The 20,646-nt window shown below is 44.6% G+C and overlaps 1 protein-coding gene across 1 annotated transcript in view; it reads left to right on the top strand.

The window, feature by feature from the left end:
• The window catches only part of ITGA1 (integrin subunit alpha 1), a 795,992-nt gene that overhangs the window by 430,535 nt on the left and 344,811 nt on the right, over nucleotides 1–20,646 (top strand). The window contains exon 9 of the mRNA XM_069221693.1: nucleotides 20,429–20,594. Coding sequence (XP_069077794.1) covers nucleotides 20,429–20,594 — 166 coding nt within the window. The remainder of the gene's footprint in view (nucleotides 1–20,428; nucleotides 20,595–20,646) is intronic.

A 20,646-nucleotide genomic window follows, 5' to 3' on the forward strand; every position in this document is an offset into this window, starting at 1 on the left:
GACCCCTTTGGCAAGGGTCACTCCCCAGGGGGCAATATTTTTATTAGGCCTTTTCTGGATCTCCCCTTTGGGAGGTCTCTCAGGAGGGGCAGAAGCCACTAGATACCAGGGATAGTTATTGTTTTTATTTTGTACATGTAGGGAGTGACCCCTTATGCAAGGGCCGCTCCCCTGGGGCGGTGGAAAATTGTTTTGAGGCCATTTCTGTCCACCTTGGGGGCTGATCGGCCTATTTTTATTAGGCCAATCTGCCTCCAAGGTGGGCAGAAACCACTAGACACCAGGGATTTTTTTTGTGACAATTTAAAAAAAGGGGAGCGACCCCTTAGGCAAGTGTTGTTCCTCTGGGGGGCACATTTATTTTAGGCCATTTATGCCCCTCTTGGGGGCACATCGTCCTTTTTTTGTATGGCTCATCTGCCCCCCAGAGGGGCAGAAAGCCCTTCAGGCACCAGGGAAGATTATTTTTCGATAAAAGAGGGTGGGGGTATTGCAAACCCCCAAACCCCAATAAATGAGGACAAAGTTGTTCTGCCCACCGGTTGGCAGATGGGGTATTCACCCTAGATCCACTCCCTGGGGAGGCAGAAAGCCTACTAGATGCCAGGGAATTTAAAACATTTAAAATAGTGGGGTGGTAGCTACCGACCAGTATGGGCATGGTTATACCCCCACCCCAACTGAAGGGGGTAACAGTCTTTCAGCTCTCCCCCCGCACACTAAAAGATCTTATTTCAATGGCAAGCAAGAGGACATTTCATTATTTTGGGTTTTGGTTTTACATTTGGGTCATGAGAGCTTGGCTAACTCTCAAAATCTTCCCACTTGGAATGGTGAGGGCTGCACTTTTTGGACTTTGGGACGGTGCCATGTAGAAAAATCTACGAGACCTAGACACATTTGAAAACTAAACATCTGGTTGAGTCCAGGGTGGTGTGCTTCACATGTACCCGCACCATTTTCATACCCACAATGCCCTGCAAACCTCCAACTTTGCTTGAAATCCCACATTTTCCACACATCAAAATCTGAAGGAATCCACACAAAACCTACCTCCCAGCGTTGTTGCATCTATATCCATAAAAAGTCTTCCCCACTTGTCGGCCTAAAAATGTTTTTTTCCAAACTGCCCTTTTGGACCCGCTTTGGTTCCCCCTCAATTTCGACATGTTTTTGGCTCTTCCCGGTCACAGGCACTTGGCCCACCTACACAAGTGAGGTATCATTTTTATTGAGAGACTGAGGGGAACATTGGGTGGTAGGAAATTTGTGCCGGTGCAGTGATCCCAAACAGAAATGTTGGAAATGTTTAATTTTTTTAGCTAAATTTGAGGTTTGCTGAGGATTCTGAGTAAGAAAACACTGGGGGATCCATGCAAGTCACACCTCACTGGACTTCTTCCGGTGTCTAGTTTTCAGAAATGTTTGGGTTTGGTAGGTTTCCCTAGATGGCTGCTGAGACCAGGACCAAAAACGCAGGTGCACCCTGCAAAAACAGGTAGTTTTATATTTGATCATTTTGAGGTGTCCACGTAGTGTTTTGGGGCATTTCCTGGTGTGGACACTAGGCCTACCCAGACAAGTGAGGTACCATTTCTATTAGGAGAACTGGGGAAATGCTGGGTAGAAGGATGTTTGTGGCTCCCCTCAGATTCCAGAACTTTGCAGCACTGAAATGTGACGAAAAAGTGTATTTTTTGCCAAATTCTGAGGTTTGCACAGGATTCTGGGTAACAGAATTTGGTGAGAGCACCACAAGTTACCCCATCCTGGGTTCCCCTAGGTGTCTAGTTTTCAGAAATGTCCAGGTGTGCTAGGTTTTGCTAGGTGTCACATGAGCTAGAGGCCAAAATCCACAGCTAGGCACTTTGCAAAAAACAGGTCAGTTTTCTTTGGGAAAATGTGATGTGTCCACGTTGTGTTTTAGGGCATTCCCTGTCACGGGCACTAGGCCTGCACACACAAGTGAAGTACCATTTTTATTGGGAGTCTTGTGGGAATGCTGGGTGGAAGGAAATGTGTTGCTCCTCTCAAATTCCAGAACTTTCTATCACTGAAATGTGAGGTAAAACATTATTTTTGCCAAATGTTGAGGTTTGCAAAGAATTCTGGGTAACTGAATCTGGTGAGAGCCCCACAAGTCACCCCATTCTGAATTTCCCTAGGTGTCTAGTTTTTAAAAATGTATAGGTTTCCCAGGTTTCCCTAGGTGCTGGCTGAGCTAGAGGCCAAAATCCACAGCTAGGCACGTTGCAAAAAAGTCAGTTTTCTTTGGGAAAATATAGGGGGTCATTCTGACCCTGGCGGCCGGTGACCGCCAGGGTCACCGACCACGGGAGCACCGCCAACAGGCTGGCGGTGCTCCCTCGAGCATTCTGACCGCGGCGGTTCAGCCGCGGTCAGAAGCGGAAAGTCGGCGGTCTCCCGCCGACTTTCCGCTGCTCGGGGAATCCTCCATGGCGGCGGAGCGCGCTCCGCCGCCATGGGGATTCTGACACCCCCTACCGCCATCCTGTTCCTGGCGGGTCTCCCGCCAGGAACAGGATGGCGGTAGGGGGTGCCGCGGGGCCCCTGGGGGCCCCTGCAGTGCCCATGCCAATGGCATGGGCACTGCAGGGGCCCCCGTATGAGGGCACTGCAGGGGCCCCCGTATGAGGGCCCCGCATAGCATTTCAGTGTCTGCAAAGCAGACACTGAAATACTCGACGGGTGCAGCTGCACCCGTCGCACCCCTGCAACTCCGCCGGCTCCATTCGGAGCCGGCATCCTCGTGGCAGGGGCATTTCCGCTGGGCCGGCGGGCGCTCTTTTGGAGAGCGCCCGCCGGCCCAGCGGAAATGTGAGAATGGCCGCCGCGGTCTTTTGACCGCGGTGCGGTCATTTGTCGGCGGGACTGTGGCGGGCGGCCTCCGCCGCCCGCCACAGTCAGAATCAGCCCCATGATGTGTCCATGTTGTGTTTTAGGGCATTCCCTGTCACGGGCACTAGGCCTACACACACAAGTGAAGTACCATTTTTATTGGGAGTCTTGTGGGAATGCTGGGTGGAAGGAAATTTGTGGCTCCTCTCAAATCCCAGAACTTTCTATCACCGAAATGTGAGGAAAAAGTGTTTTTCTGCCACATTTTGAGGTTTTCAAAGGATGCTGGGTAACAGAACCTGGCGAGAGCCCCGCAAGTCACCCCATTCTGAATTTCCCTAGGTGCCTAGTTTTAAAAAATGTATAGGTTTGCTAGGTTTCCCTAGGTGCCGGCTAAGCTAGATGCCAAAATCCACAGCTAGCCACTTTGCAACAAACAGGTCAGTTTTCTTTCAGAAAATGTGATGTGTCCACATTGTGTTTTGGGGTATTTCCTGTTGTGGGCACCAGACCTACCCATACAAGTGAGGTACCATTTTTATCAGGAAACTTGGGGGAATGCTGGGTGGAAGGAAATTTGTGGTTCCTCTCAGATTCCAGAACTTTCTATCACCGAAATGTGAGGAAAAAGTGTGTTTTTTGCCACATTTTGAGGGTTGCAAAGGATTCTGGGTAACAGAACCTGGAACAAGCCCCACAAGTCACCCCATCCTGGATTTCCCTAGGTGAGCAGTTTTTAAAAATGCACAGGTTTGGTAGGTTTCCCTAGCTGCCCGTTGAGCTAGAGGCCAAAGTCCGCAGACCGGCACTTTCCAAAAAACACGTCAGATTTCAATGTAAAAATGTGAAGTGTCCATGTTGCGTTTCCTGACGCGGGCATTCGGCCTACCCATGCAAATGAGGTACCATTTTTATCAGGAGACTTGAGGGAACACAGAATAGAAGACCAAGTGTTATTGCCCCCTGTCTTTCTCTACATTTGTTCCTTCCACATTACAAATGTAAGACAGTGTGTAAAAAAAGTCTGTGAAATGTAATTCACATGCTAGAATGGGGACCTGGAATTCCGAGATGTGCAAAATATCAATGCTTCTCAACACCTTATCTTGTGCCCATTTTGTAAATACAAAAGTTTCCTTGATACCTATTTTTCACTTTATATATATTTCACCAAATGAATTTCTGTATACCCGGTATATAGTGAAAACCCATTGCAAGGAGTAGCTCCTTTATTGGCTCTGGGTACCTTGGGTTCTTGATGAACCTACAAGCCCTATATGTCCCTGCAACCAGAAGAGTCTAGCAGATGTAACTTTATATTGCTTGAAAAGATCGACCATAGCTGGAAAAAGTTATCGAAGAAAACATGGACAGAAATGGCTCTTCCTCTCACCTCAATTTCAATATTTTTTTTATTTAGTTGCTACTATATGTAGGAAAACGTTGAAGGATCTACACAAATGACCCTTTGGTGAATTCAGAATGTTGTATACTTTTCAGAAATGTTTAGCTGTTTAGGATCGAGCATTGTTTTTGCACCCATTTCTGGCAGTTGCTGGAAGGGGGCTGAAAGCACAAAAAATAGAAAATATGTGGTACCGCCCAGTAAAATGCCAAAAAAGTGTATCTTTCTGATTCAAGTCTGCCTGTTCCTGAAAGCTGGTAAGATGATGATTTTAGCACAACAAACCATTTTTGATGCCATTTTCAGGTGAAAAAACACAAGCTCTCTTCTGCTGCCCTTTTTTCTCATGTTTTTTTTTTAAATTAATTTTTTTCTGTCTTTTGGCTTATTTCTTGGTCTCCTCCTTGGGAACCCACAAACTTTGGGTCCATCTTGAATCCCTAGGATGTTGGAAAAAGAGGATGCAAATTTGGCATGGATAGCTTATGTTGACAAAACGTTATGAGGGCCTAAGTGCAAACTGCCCTAAATAGCCAAAAAAAGGCCTGGCACCTGAGGGGGAAAAGGCCCGGCAGCCAAGGGGTTAACTACACCTCCACCATTTATGCAGAAATGTCTGACAGCACGTCTCTATCAAGTATACATGGCACACAGAGCAACCAACACTTACTTAACACAGAACACTCAAGAAACAATGCTGCTAAAATATTACAGTAAGGATACATACTACAATGAAATGTGTTCAGAAATCTTAGGATAGGTTACTGTAATCACCCACATGCGCACTGACTCTCACAAGTAACAGAATTCTTCATGTGAGTGCCTGGTGTGCTGTCAGCTCAGAGTGAAAGCTTCCTGGTTGGCATATTTTCCCTCCTGTTAGATTCATGGATGACTTAGTCACACACTTCAAAGGGTGTGTCATGTGCTTCTGTGCAAAAGTGGAGGTAACATTCACATAAATCAGATATTGTAATTAACAATTTTCGTTCCTGTCAGTAGAACAAAGATGATACAATCATACTTGAACCTTAATCAGAATCCTGTGTGTCCATCCAGGATCATCAAGATGAAGAGACGGAGAAAACATAAAGAGAATGCATGTGCTGTACAATATTATTTCTGTTTGCTACTTTATTAACTCATTGCAATGAGTTGACTTAGACTGTACAATCAGACCATTCTGGTTCTCAGTCTTACAAATATAGGTCTAAGGACAGAGGAGGTATAGGTAAGAACTGGGCATTCAGTACATACTTCTGTTTCTAGCATGTCAGATACTTATTGTGGATGAATGGTTTTAGAACCCTGAAAGTGAATGAGACTGCTAGGAGAGACATAGGAGTGGCACTGATGAAATGGCCCAGATTCACTTGCCTGATCCACAGATACATAGACACTGCCACAGAGCCAAATTTCCTGGTGGGGGAGGCCCTCCAAACAGCAAGTAGCACAGAACGGAGAGACATCGATTGAGGCGGCAAGCAGGGTTGGTGGTGAGCAACGGCAGGAACTGAGTGGAAATACAACTGACTAGATGGGAGGGGCTCAGACTTGGCCTCAATGGGATCTGACCGAGGACCTAGTTTGACTCTAAGCACAGACAATGACTTGTTAAACTGCCACACTTGTGATGCTCCTGACTGTGGCCTGGGCCTATACTGGGTCTCAGGGTGCTTTTGGGTCCTATCAGATGGGCTCTCCGCTGCATGAAATGGAGCGACTGAGTTTGAGTGGACATGAGGGATTAAGGCATGGTGCACATGGTGCATGAAAAGGTGATGGATCCACTAACAGCTGGTGGTAGGACCGTGCCCCCCCTTCGTGAGCTCCTCTGTTCATAAGCTACAATGAAGTATGATCAATACTACGGTTATTGTTTTCTGAGTTGTGGGTGTCTGACTGCTGTCAAGATGCCATGGCTCAAGGAAGTTAAGGTCTTGCAATAGCTTCACTGGGCATCATGCATTTTCATCATATGGAGACATGAGAGCTTATTTACAAGCCACTGTGCGCCACTGGAGTGTTGCTTTTTTGATGATCCGGTGTGGACACTGCAGAGCCATATATACAAGGCCACCTAAAGCCAACCTGGGTGGCTTTTCATAGCCTGGTAGATATGGAGTGAGGTAACACAGTAAAAGTCAGTGCGTTGCCTCACACTTCAAAAGGGAGCCATGTCATCGCTATACAGTGAGTGTTCTCACATAATGTACAAGATTTCGTAAATCTGGAAATGTGCAAAAAGCCTATGCCTCCCCAGGTGAGGTGTAAGGGAGGTGCAACAAAGATAAATAACTTTATTTCTCCTCGTCTTTTCCTCTATGTGTGCCACATCCTGCAGCACACATTGTAAGAGGAAATCACCTCCATTAATTGTATTTGTTCAGAAAATTGTGCAGAAAGGTGTGCCTTCATGCACAAAAACAATCATCCCTACAATGCAGAAATCCCTGCACAATTCTGCAAGGGTGCCTGCATTGGTGCATGGCAGCCCATTGTGCGCCAGTGCATGGGGAAAGGACAGGAATGCGCTGTATCTCATAGATAAAATGAATTCCTTCCCTGTTCTTTTGATGCAGGGCAGTGCAGCAGAAATCTCGTGGTACTGCCCTGTGCCAAAATCTTGTAAATGAGGCCCATATTTTTTAATGAGAGGCTATATGACTGGTGGAGAAATGTGGGGGGAAATGGCATCTTCTTCATTTTGTCTGGTCCCTTGGTGCCAGTGTGTTAGGACTTCCCCAGTAACTACATGGCTTCCTCGGTTCCCAACTAAACCATTCTTACATGGAATGTGTGGTGAACTTATCTGCAAAAAAGACCTTATCTGCAAGGGTCGCTCCCCAGGGAGCAATTTTTGTATAAGGCCTTTTCTGCCCCACCTTGGGGGCAGATCAGTTAATATTAATTAGGCCAATCTGCCCCCCATGGGAGGCAGAAGCCACTAGACACCAGGGATAGTTATTGTTTTTATTTTTTACACATGGGGAGCGACCCCTTAGGCAAGAGTCACTCCTCTGGAGAGAATTGTTTTTATTAGGCCTTTTCTGTCCCCCCTGGGGGCAGTTTGGCCTATTTTTATTAGGCCGATCTGTCCCCAGGGGAAGCAGAAACCACTAGACACCAGGGATTTTGTTTTTGTTAGTTTACATTTATAAGGGGAGCGACCCCTTTGGCAAGGGTCACTCCCCAGGGGGCAATATTTTTATTAGGCCTTTTCTGGATCTCCCCTCTGGGAGGTCTCTCAGGAGGGGCAGAAGCCACTAGATACCAGGGATAGTTATTGTTTTTATTTTGTACATGTAGGGAGTGACCCCTTATGCAAGGGCCGCTCCCCTGGGGCGGGGGCAAATTGTTTTGAGGCCATTTCTGTCCACCTTGGGGGCTGATCGGCCTATTTTTATTGGGCCAATCTGCCTCCAAGGTGGGCAGAAACCACTAGACACCAGGGATTTTTTTTGTGACAATTTAAAAAAAGGGGAGCGACCCCTTAGGCAAGTGTTGTTCCTCTGGGGGGCACATTTATTTTAGGCCATTTATGCCCCTCTTGGGGGCACATCGGCCTTTTTTTGTATGGCTCATCTGCCCCCCAGAGGGGCAGAAAGCCCTTCAGGCACCAGGGAAGATTATTTTTCGATAAAAGAGGGTGGGGGTATTGCAAACCCCCAAACCCCAATAAATGAGGACAAAGTTGTTCTGCCCACCGGTTGGCAGATGGGGTATTCACCCTAGATCCACTCCCTGGGAGGCAGAAAGCCTACTAGATGCCAGGGAATTTAAAACATTTAAAATAGTGGGGTGGTAGCTACCGACCAGTATGGGCATGGTTATACCCCCACCCCAACTGAAGGGGGTAACAGTCTTTCAGCTCTCCCCCCGCACACTAAAAGATCTTATCCCAATGGCAAGCAAGAGGACATTTCATTATTTTGGGTTTTGGTTTTACATTTGGGCCATGAGAGCTTGGCTAACTCTCAAAATCTTCCCACTTGGAATGGTGAGGGCTGCACTTTTTGGACTTTGGGACGGTGCCATGTAGAAAAATCTACGAGACCTAGACACATTTGAAAACTAAACATCTGGTTGAGTCCAGGGTGGTGTGCTTCACATGTACCCGCACCATTTTCATACCCACAATGCCCTGCAAACCTCCAACTTTGCTTGAAATCACACATTTTCCACACATCAAAATCTGAAGGAATCCACACAAAACCTACCTCCCAGCGTTGTTGCATCTATATCCATAAAAAGTCTTCCCCACTTGTCGGCCTAAAAATGTTTTTTTCCAAACTGCCCTTTTGGACCCGCTTTGGTTCCCCCTCAATTTCTACATGTTTTTGGCTCTTCCCGGTCACAGGCACTTGGCCCACCTACACAAGTGAGGTATCATTTTTATCGAGAGACTGAGGGGAACATTGGGTGGTAGGAAATTTGTGCCGGTGCAGTGATCCCAAACAGAAATGTTGGAAATGTTTAATTTTTTTAGCTAAATTTGAGGTTTGCTGAGGATTCTGAGTAAGAAAACACTGGGGGATCCATGCAAGTCACACCTCACTGGACTTCTTCCGGTGTCTAGTTTTCAGAAATGTTTGGGTTTGGTAGGTTTCCCTAGATGGCTGCTGAGACCAGGACCAAAAACGCAGGTGCACCCTGCAAAAACAGGTAGTTTTATATTTGATCATTTTGAGGTGTCCACGTAGTGTTTTGGGGCATTTCCTGGTGTGGACACTAGGCCTACCCAGACAAGTGAGGTACCATTTCTATTAGGAGAACTGGGGAAATGCTGGGTAGAAGGATGTTTGTGGCTCCCCTCAGATTCCAGAACTTTGCAGCACTGAAATGTGACGAAAAAGTGTATTTTTTGCCAAATTCTGAGGTTTGCACAGGATTCTGGGTAACAGAATTTGGTGAGAGCACCACAAGTTACCCTATCCTGGGTTCCCCTAGGTGTTTAGTTTTCAGAAATGTCCAGGTGTGCTAGGTTTTGCTAGGTGTCACATGAGCTAGAGGCCAAAATCCACAGCTAGGCACTTTGCAAAAAACAGGTCAGTTTTCTTTGGGAAAATGTGATGTGTCCACGTTGTGTTTTAGGGCATTCCCTGTCACGGGCACTAGGCCTACACACACAAGTGAAGTACCATTTTTATTGGGAGTCTTGTGGGAATGCTGGGTGGAAGGAAATGTGTTGCTCCTCTCAAATTCCAGAACTTTCTATCACTGAAATGTGAGGTAAAACATTATTTTTGCCAAATGTTGAGGTTTGCAAAGAATTCTGGGTAACTGAATCTGGTGAGAGCCCCACAAGTCACCCCATTCTGAATTTCCCTAGGTGTCTAGTTTTTAAAAATGTATAGGTTTCCCAGGTTTCCCTAGGTGCTGGCTGAGCTAGAGGCCAAAATCCACAGCTAGGCACGTTGCAAAAAAGTCAGTTTTCTTTGGGAAAATATAGGGGGTCATTCTGACCCTGGCGGCCGGTGACCGCCAGGGTCACCGACCACGGGAGCACCGCCAACAGGCTGGCGGTGCTCCCTCGAGCATTCTGACCGCGGCGGTTCAGCCGCGGTCAGAAGCGGAAAGTCGGCGGTCTCCCGCCGACTTTCCGCTGCTCGGGGGAATCCTCCACGCGCTCCGCCGCCATGGGGATTCTGACACCCCCTACCGCCATCCTGTTCCTGGCGGGTCTCCCGCCAGGAACAGGATGGCGGTAGGGGGTGCCGCGGGGCCCCTGGGGGCCCCTGCAGTGCCCATGCCAATGGCATGGGCACTGCAGGGGCCCCCGTAAGAGGGCCCCGCATAGTATTTCAGTGTCTGTAAAGCAGACACTGAAATACTCGACGGGTGCAGCTGCACCCGTCGCACCCCTGCAACTCCGCCGGCTCCATTCGGAGCCGGCATCCTCGTTGCTGGGGCATTTCCGCTGGGCCGGCGGGCGCTCTTTTGGAGAGCGCTCGCCGGCCCAGCGGAAATGTGAGCATGGCCGCCACGGTCTTTTGACCGCGGTGCAGTCATTTGTCGGCGGGACTGTGGCGGGCGGCCTCCGCCGCCCGCCTCAGTCAGAATCAGCCCGATGATGTGTCCATGTTGTGTTTTAGGGCATTCCCTGTCACGGGCACTAGGCCTACACACACAAGTGAAGTACCATTTTTATTGGGAGTCTTGTGGGAATGCTGGGTGGAAGGAAATTTGTGGCTCCTCTCAAATCCCAGAACTTTCTATCACCGAAATGTGAGGAAAAAGTGTTTTTCTGCCACATTTTGAGGTTTTCAAAGGATTCTGGGTAACAGAACCTGGCGAGAGCCCCGCAAGTCACCCCATTCTGAATTTCCCTAGGTGCCTAGTTTTAAAAAATGTATAGGTTTGCTAGGTTTCCCTAGGTGCCGGCTAAGCTAGATGCCAAAATCCACAGCTAGCCACTTTGCAACAAACAGGTCAGTTTTCTTTCAGAAAATGTGATGTGTCCACATTGTGTTTTGGGGTATTTCCTGTTGTGGGCACCAGACCTACCCATACAAGTGAGGTACCATTTTTATCAGGAAACTTGGGGGAATGCTGGGTGGAAGGAAATTTGTGGTTCCTCTCAGATTCCAGAACTTTCTATCACCGAAATGTGAGGAAAAAGTGTGTTTTTTGCCACATTTTGAGGGTTGCAATAGATTCTGGGTAACAGAACCTGGAACAAGCCCCACAAGTCACCCCATCCTGGATTTCCCTAGGTGAGCAGTTTTTAAAAATGCACAGGTTTGGTAGGTTTCCCTAGCTGCCCGTTGAGCTAGAGGCCAAAGTCCGCAGTTGGGCACTTTCCAAAAAACACGTCAGATTTCAATGTAAAAATGTGAAGTGTCCATGTTGCGTTTCCTGATGCGGGCATTCGGCCTACCCATGCAAGTGAGGTACCATTTTTATCAGGAGACTTGAGGGAACACAGAATAGAAGACCAAGTGTTATTGCCCCCTGTCTTTCTCTACATTTGTTCCTTCCACATTACAAATGTAAGACAGTGTGTAAAAAAAGTCTGTGAAATGTAATTCACATGCTAGAATGGGGACCTGGAATTCCGAGATGTGCAAAATATCAATGCTTCTCAACACCTTATCTTGTGCCCATTTTGTAAATACAAAAGTTTCCTTGATACCTATTTTTCACTTTATATATATTTCACCAAATGAATTTCTGTATACCCGGTATATAGTGAAAACCCATTGCAAGGAGTAGCTCCTTTATTGGCTCTGGGTACCTTGGGTTCTTGATGAACCTACAAGCCCTATATGTCCCTGCAACCAGAAGAGTCTAGCAGATGTAACTTTATATTGCTTGAAAAGATCGACCATAGCTGGAAAAAGTTATCGAAGAAAACATGGACAGAAATGGCTCTTTCTCTCACCTCAATTTCAATTTTTTTTTTATTTAGTTGCTACTATATGTAGGAAAACGTTGAAGGATCTACACAAATGACCCTTTGGTGAATTCAGAATGTTGTATACTTTTCAGAAATGTTTAGCTGTTTAGGATCGAGCATTGTTTTTGCACCCATTTCTGGCACTTGCTGGAAGGGGGCTGAAAGCACAAAAAATAGAAAATATGTGGTACCGCCCAGTAAAATGCCAAAAAAGTGTATCTTTCTGATTCAAGTCTGCCTGTTCCTGAAAGCTGGTAAGATGATGATTTTAGCACAGCAAACCATTTTTGATGCCATTTTCAGGTGAAAAAACACAAGCTCTCTTCTGCTGCCCTTTTTTCTCATGTTTTTTTTTTAAATTAATTTTTTTCTGTCTTTTGGCTTATTTCTTGGTCTCCTCCTTGGGAACCCACAAACTTTGGGTCCATCTTGAATCCCTAGGATGTTGGAAAAAGAGGATGCAAATTTGGCATGGATAGCTTATGTTGACAAAACGTTATGAGGGCCTAAGTGCAAACTGCCCTAAATAGCCAAAAAAAGGCCTGGCACCTGAGGGGGAAAAGGCCCGGCAGCCAAGGGGTTAACTACACCTCCACCATTTATGCAGAAATGTCTGACAGCACGTCTCTATCAAGTATACATGGCACACAGAGCAACCAACACTTACTTAACACAGAACACTCAAGAAACAATGCTGCTAAAATGTTACAGTAAGGATACATACTACAATGAAATGTGTTCAGAAATCTTAGGATAGGTTACTGTAATCACCCACATGCGCACTGACTCTCACAAGTAACAGAATTCTTCATGTGAGTGCCTGGTGTGCTGTCAGCTCAGAGTGAAAGCTTCCTGGTTGGCATATTTTCCCTCCTGTTAGATTCATGGATGACTTAGTCACACACTTCAAAGGGTGTGTCATGTGCTTCTGTGCAAAAGTGGAGGTAACATTCACATAAATCAGATATTGTAATTAACAATTTTCGTTCCTGTCAGTAGAACAAAGATGATACAATCATACTTGAACCTTAATCAGAATCCTGTGTGTCCATCCAGGATCATCAAGATGAAGAGACAGAGAAAACATAAAGAGAATGCATGTGCTGTACAATATTATTTCTGTTTGCTACTTTATTAACTCATTGCAATGAGTTGACTTAGACTGTACAATCAGACCATTCTGGTTCTCAGTCTTACAAATATAGGTCTAAGGACAGAGGAGGTATAGGTAAGAACTGGGCATTCAGTACATACTTCTGTTTCTAGCATGTCAGATACTTATTGTGGATGAATGGTTTTAGAACCCTGAAAGTGAATGAGACTGCTAGGAGAGACATAGGAGTGGCACTGATGAAATGGCCCAGATTCACTTGCCTGATCCACAGATACATAGACACTGCCACAGAGCCAAATTTCCTGGTGGGGGAGGCCCTCCAAACAGCAAGTAGCACAGAACGGAGAGACATCGATTGAGGCGGCAAGCAGGGTTGGTGGTGAGCAACGGCAGGAACTGAGTGGAAATACAACTGACTAGATGGGAGGGGCTCAGACTTGGCCTCAATGGGATCTGACCGAGGACCTAGTTTGACTCTAAGCACAGACAATGACTTGTTAAACTGCCACACTTGTGATGCTCCTGACTGTGGCCTGGGCCTCTACTGGGTCTCAGGGTGCTTTTGGGTCCTATCAGATGGGCTCTCCGCTGCTTGAAATGGAGCGACTGAGTTTGAGTGGACATGAGGGATTAAGGCATGGTGCACGAAAAGGTGATGGATCCACTAACAGCTGGTGGTAGGACCGTGCCCCCCCTTCGTGAGCTCCTCTGTTCATAAGCTACAATGAAGCATGATCAATACTACGGTTATTGTTTTCTGAGTTGTGGGTGTCTGACTGCTGTCAAGATGCCCTGGCTCAAGGAAGTTAATGTCTTGCAATAGCTTCACTGGGCATCATGCATTTTCATCATATGGAGACATGAGAGCTTATTTACAAGCCACTGTGCGCCACTGGAGTGTTGCTTTTTTGATGATCCGGTGTGGACACTGCAGAGCCATATATACAAGGCCACCTAAAGCCAACCTGGGTGGCTTTTCATAGCCTGGTAGATATGGAGTGAGGTAACACAGTAAAAGTCAGTGCGTTGCCTCACACTTCAAAAGGGAGCCATGTCATCGCTATACAGTGAGTGTTCTCACATAATGTACAAGATTTCGTAAATCTGGAAATGTGCAAAAAGCCTATGCCTCCCCAGGTGAGGTGTAAGGGAGGTGCAACAAAGATAAATAACTTTATTTCTCCTCGTCTTTTCCTCTATGTGTGCCACATCCTGCAGCACACATTGTAAGAGGAAATCACCTCCATTAATTGTATTTGTTCAGAAAATTGTGCAGAAAGGTGTGCCTTCATGCACAAAAACAATCATCCCTACAATGCAGAAATCCCTGCACCATTCTGCAAGGGTGCCTGCATTGGTGCATGGCAGCCCATTGTGCGCCAATGCATGGGGAAAGGACAGGAATGCGCTGTATCTCATAGATAAAATGAATTCCTTCCCTGTTCTTTTGATGCAGGGCAGTGCAGCAGAAATCTCGTGGTACTGCCCTGTGCCAAAATCTTGTAAATGAGGCCCATATTTTTTAATGAGAGGCTATATGACTGGTGGAGAAATGTGGGGGGAAATGGCATCTTCTTCATTTTGTCTGGTCCCTTGGTGCCAGTGTGTTAGGACTTCCCCAGTAACTACATGGCTTCCTCGGTTCCCAACTAAACCATTCTTACATGGAATGTGTGGTGAACTTATCTGCAAAAAAAACAAGTATACACATACCAAAAAGTTAGAGGTTTTGATTTAGCCCTCCACGAGGAAACACAAGTGGTGGGAAGAGTGGTTGCCATATTGCAGAGGAGATGGAGGGGACAGGTGTATGCTACACATTTCTCTTCATATCCTAGGGGAACATTGCTCTGGATCCGGACAAGAGGCCCTTTTGTATGGTCTTCATACTTCAGGACAGAAAAGAGAGATACACTATAGTGAAGTGGGATCTTGATGGTTTACTATTAGTTGTTGGCAGCATATATGTCCCCAATGTGGGCTTGATGCAGTTCCAGGATGGCCTAATTCCCCATATAAGCAAGGATGTCCTGAAGGCACTGTTATTGGGTGTTGGTTTAGTTTGCATTGTAAATGTCTCCCTTGACCACTCTATGTCCCAACTGTTAGACTCCCCAACTCATAGGGTGGCTCATCATTTTGGAGACTGAGCTTCTAATTGGGACCTCCAGGACATGTGGAGATGTAGGAATGGGGGGTTTAGAGAATATTCATATTATTCCCTGGTTTAAGATCTGCATGTCCGCTTAGATACGGTCATAATCTCACCACATGTATACATCCCTATACATCCCTAAACACAAGACAACTTTTTTGTGTCTTAGATCAGACCCCACTGCAAAGTTACTGGAGGCTGTGTTCCTATCAGCAGAATTATACAGGGCCTTTGACATGATTGATTGGAAGTACAAGCATGCAGTGAAGCGTTGCATGATCTAGGAACCAGTTAAGATAAATGGATAACAATTTTATATGCAGATACACAAGCCCTGGTTGAGATAGGGCAGAAAACCTCTGATGTCTTTGACATAACAAAATGGAACCTGACAGGGATGCCCACTATCCCCAATGCTGTTTGGACTGGCCATAGAGCAGTTTTGCAAGTGTTATTAAAAACGGAAGGAAGTGGAAGAGACATTCCTTTACATGACTTAGAACAGAACATTTCACTCTGTGTGGATTGTTTTGAAGTGCTACAGAGGACGTAAGTTTGCCTCCTGGCACTATAAGTCAGGCCTGTATATGACTTAGGCTGATTTGACTCAAGTTTCAACAGAACTGTGCGGCAAATTTCGTGGGAAGGTATTTGAGAGAATTCTGTAACACATTCACAGTGTCAAGACATTTCAGGTTTTATTATACCCAGTTCAACTATCTTCACACAATTTATCTTATCCCACCCAAATTAAATGGTATACATTGAACAGGGGATAAAACCAGACTAAAATGTGACATAGTGACTTACTACACATGATGTAGTCTTGTCCAGGCATCAAATGGTTTTGGCAGGCAGTGATGAGGGAACTTGAACACACTCTTAGGTGGACAGACCTGTTGCAGATTGCGGTGTGCCTGTTGGGTACTTACCCAAAACAAAATCTGTGGGGCCAGATTTATCAAGGTTTTGCTTCTCCCTTGTGCAACGCAAGAGGGAGCAAGGGCAATGCAAAACCTAAGTGAGAATTATTAACTAAGCAAGGCCACTTTGCATGGCACTGAATGCTTGATAAATCTAGAGTAATACAAGGCATGGATTTGGTGTATTCCCAGATTTACCTGTTTCCTGTGGCACGTAATGAGGTACTTATTTTTTTTATAGTATGCTTCTGATTCTGATACACACAGGCTGCAATGGCAGTGTCCTGAGACATGTGTGACAGGCTACTTAAGTGGGTGGACAATAATTGCTGCAGGCCCAGTAGTAATATGCAGTTTACAGGCTCTGGGTTTATCTAGTACCACTTTACTAGGGACTTATAAGGATATTAAATGTGGCAATTGGGTGCAAGCCAATGTTACCATGTTTTCGGTAGTGAGCACATGCACTTTATCACTGGCTAGCAGTGGTGAAGTGCTCAGAGTCCTAAGGCCAACAAAATGAGATTAGAAAAAATAGAGGAGTAAGGAAAAAGGTTTGGGGGAAGAGCTACCCTAAGGCTGACAGGTTTAACAGTACTTGCATACTTTTTCTACCTATTGACTTCTTTCACCAGCTTCCCTTCTAGAATATTTTTTCCATTTGTTATAAATGGCATACATACCTTTTTCTGTGAATCATTTAGTTGTAGCGGGGTGTGGTCTCCGGACAAAATCAGAAAAACCCATGTTTCCTTTAATTAGGGACAAATGCTCCTTCGCGGCTGGTAGATTGGAAAGTGCTGACCATGATTGGCACAAATTTCCCTCACTATGAGTAGTTACAGCTTCAGGTATGAGTCTGTTATATCAGGCCATTGGCTTTTGGAATAGGGGTGTTGGAAAGAAAACAATGCATGCATGTTATCAGAACCAAGGGTCATAGGGCTAAGCCTTCGTGAGCGAATTGTGAGAAATTATAAGTTCTATTTATGAATCGTACTAGCTAATTCTATCTGAACTATTTATTTTCAGCCGTCACCAGTTGTTGAACTGTGTTGCATCAACCTTTGGTAGAGAGGGTTTTTTAAAGGTCTTTCATAGTTCCAAATCCCAGATGATTAGTCTTCTAGTTTGTTACATTCAGGGACATCATTTTTTGGATATAATGCATGCTTTGGAATAGGGCTTCTTTCACTTGAACTTGCAAATATTTTGTTCCCCAAATACTTTTCTTGTCAGTAATTCCTTTCTAATACTCATATCCTTGTATGAACATATTCTGATTAATTTCCTCAATACATTACCTTGTTGGTAGTAATTCAAGTTTTCAGGACTTGTTGTTTTGAGAGTTGTGGAAAACAGAACAGGATGTGACCTTTCCTCACTTGTCAAGGGGAATTTCATGCAGACTAAGGAGAATCTGAAAGCCTCTTCTCTGAATTATTCTTGGTGTCCATGGGGGGCTGCTGTACAGGATCGACCAGATGGTGCTTCCTAATGTCATTGACACCTGTCTGTTTTTCTGTGATCAAGATAATAAAAGCAGGATTATAATTTGTGTGCCTTTTACTACAAGAACTGGAATGGGTGGCCCGTAGGATAGACCAAAAGCTTGTAAATTATAAATCATTTCTCAAACTAGATCACCTACTTGGGGAACCCACCTGTCAGCAGCTGACGATACCTTTTCTTCACCAGGTGTAGCTTCAGAATGGTCTGAAATAGATCATTTACCTCTTACCTCTTAGACATTCTGCAAGATATATAAACATTGGTCCATGTGAAATTATCTTTCTTCCACCAGCTTTCCCAGGGTTATTTAGGTTAGGTACAAACATAGGCACTCTACAGAATCCTTCTTATGGAGTGCAGCCACCCAAAACTCTTCTAGGCAAGTTACTTAATGCTTTCTAGAAGTGACCAAAACCACAGTAATCAAGAACATTATTTGTTTGCCACCAATATGTACATATATCAGTTAACAGAATGTATTGGACCAACATGGTCCAAAAATAAAATTCTAAAGGCCAGATTAAAGACAATGAGGGGATTCTGCTCTGGTCTTCTAACAATAGAATCATTAAATTGTTGATAAACATTACATTGGCTTAGATAGGCTCTGTGTTGTTTACTAAACCCAGCAACCAGTAGCATTTCTGTAGCAAACAAGTGTGATTTATAAACCATGGGAATTGTATGTCCTTGATTTAGAGTGCATATATATATATACATATATATATATATAAAACCTGAAGTGTTTTGTACAAGTCTTAATACTAAGTTTGTGTTGTGATCCCTAGGCAGTAAATATTTTGGGCCAGAGTTACTAAGGGCTTGCATGGCCATTGCGTCACACAAGGTGAACAAGCCTTTATGCCAAATTTATTATGCCACGCAGAGCCACATTGGGTGGCTGTGCGTGACATAGTAAATCTGGAGTAACACAGGGTAGTGCAATTGGCTGCCATGTACTACTCTACTCAGGGAAGGTGTTCCATGGGTGGAGCATGGGTGTTTCCACACATCCAACCATGAGTTTTGGCACATTCCCAGATTTACTAACACAAGTAACACAAGTAAATCTGTGAATGCTTGAAAATGTTACGCTTTCTCAAGTGAGTCATAACGAGGAGAAATATGTTTATTTTTCATTATTTTTTCTCTTTTTTGCTTTTTACGGCACACATAGAAAGTAAAAACGCTTCAGAGGATTGTTTTTTTGTGAAGGAAGGTGTCTCTTCCTGCACAAAAACAGTCCTGCCTGTAGCAAAGGCACCCTTGCAGCATGGTGGGCTGCAAATTAGTTCATTTATGGGTTGAAAAGTCAAAATTCTCACTGGGTTGTCCTTTTGACATTCTGACATTTTCATGGGGTTATCATGTGGACATTGTTATGCATACAGATATGTTTTGAATTGGTCCTCTATGCAATGTGGATACCTTAAGCTACTTGGATGTGCATATATGTATACATGTAAACCTAGCCTTTTGTATTTGCACAGAGCACCTTTCCTGCACCATTTGAGATCTAAACTGATTGTTCCACTTTTTCATGATGATGTTATGAGACTATATCACACTGACAAGACTTTTTAGTCCCTTTTGTCTCATTCATTTATATCCTATCATACCTACTTTGGAACTGGTGTCATGGATGTGATAGATCTGGTTTAAACTGTTGCCCACTGGACCACTGTGTTAAAATTGCATATTTGACCTGGGTTCCTGCCTGGGTAAAAGGGTCGGTCCTTGTTGTTTGGCATTTGATTATAGTGTGCACATGGCATTGCTGCTTTTTATGTATTAAACAGTCCTGAGGCAGCATCTATAGCCTCAAACTCCACCCATAAATAACATGTTTCAAAGGCATTTGCTGCATGTGCAACTAATACAAATGCAACCCCTCCCTGAACCAAGGACACCTCCATTCTTGAGTTGTTGTGTGACTGCCTCTCATTAATTTACTCATATCACAACAGGAGTCGCCATTTTAACTGAACAGATTCAATAAAACATGAGATTCAAAAACATAGAAAGCCACAGCTGGGGAATAGCCTTTTAAGAGTCAAGTTTGACAAACCAACAGTAAATAGGTGCTCCCTTATTTTGCCTATAGGAGGTAACCATTGATTACTTCTCAATGCTGACATTGTGTGCCATGTTGAGTAACCTGGGACTCTGACCCAGGTCTATAAGTGTTTCCTACCCATGAGTACAGGGACTGATTTCAGTGCACCATCATTTGAACAGGGGAGTCCAAGTTATTGTAGCCCCACAAAATCCATTGAGCATACCTGATGGTGTGGTGTCAGTGCTTTCTGGTTTACTAACAGTCCTGTAAAAGGTTCAGTGACCTAGTGGTTTTTCAAGCCCACTCAAGCACTGCACTAGGAAAAGACAATGTATGCATTTAAAAGTGTTTTATTTCGACAGTCTCATCCTGTGGCTTTGGACATGAGTAATAACTACAGCGAATATAATTATAACAGCACTTAGGCATGTTGCATGTTCTTGGCAGCCTACCACCCTAAAACTACTTCTATGTGCTACATTATGAGTGAATAAAGTTGCTAATGTGCCTCTAGAGAGTCTTGCGGTCCTGTGCGCTCCATACCTATTTACAGTGAATCGCCTACTGTGATCAGACTTCAGCTGGGAGAGTGTGTTGCCTCAGAAGTAAAACACACAGTCAGCTGGGCTTAACTTCTCTCATTTCAGTATCGACTCTTGGCATAGTGACAGATGATACAGCAGAATGGCAGGACATCTTGTCATAACCTTGTGTGAAGGCCTCTCAGATTCAGTGGTCAATCCAAGGAGTTTTTACAGGGTTGACTATCATGAGGAAAATATTTCAACTTGGACTTCATGTTTATCTTATATGTCTACTGTCAAACCTTGAAACATAGATATCACATAGCTTGTGGCAGACTTGCGTTGCCTAATAGCAAAGTCACTGTTTAGATGTAATGACACTTTCACAAGCTCAGCAAAAGATAATGACAAGCTGAAAGTTTACAGAAAGCAGACATGCTAATTTAATATGCTTTTCAACCTTTTTTGCATGTTTTAGATTCTTGGCAGCTACAACAGAGGAAACCTGAGCAGTGAGAAATTAGTGAAAGAAATAAAATCAATTGCTTCCAAACCTACAGAAAAGCATTTCTTCAATGTGTCAGATGAATTGGCTCTTGTTACCATTGTCGAGGCTCTGGGAGAAAGGATATTTGCTCTCGAAGGTATGATATGCTTTGTATTCAGTTTTTTGCTAAATAGAGATTAATCACCGAG

The sequence above is a fragment of the Pleurodeles waltl genome, chromosome 1_1, assembly GCF_031143425.1.
Source record: "Pleurodeles waltl isolate 20211129_DDA chromosome 1_1, aPleWal1.hap1.20221129, whole genome shotgun sequence".
Classification (NCBI taxonomy): domain Eukaryota; kingdom Metazoa; phylum Chordata; class Amphibia; order Caudata; family Salamandridae; genus Pleurodeles; species Pleurodeles waltl.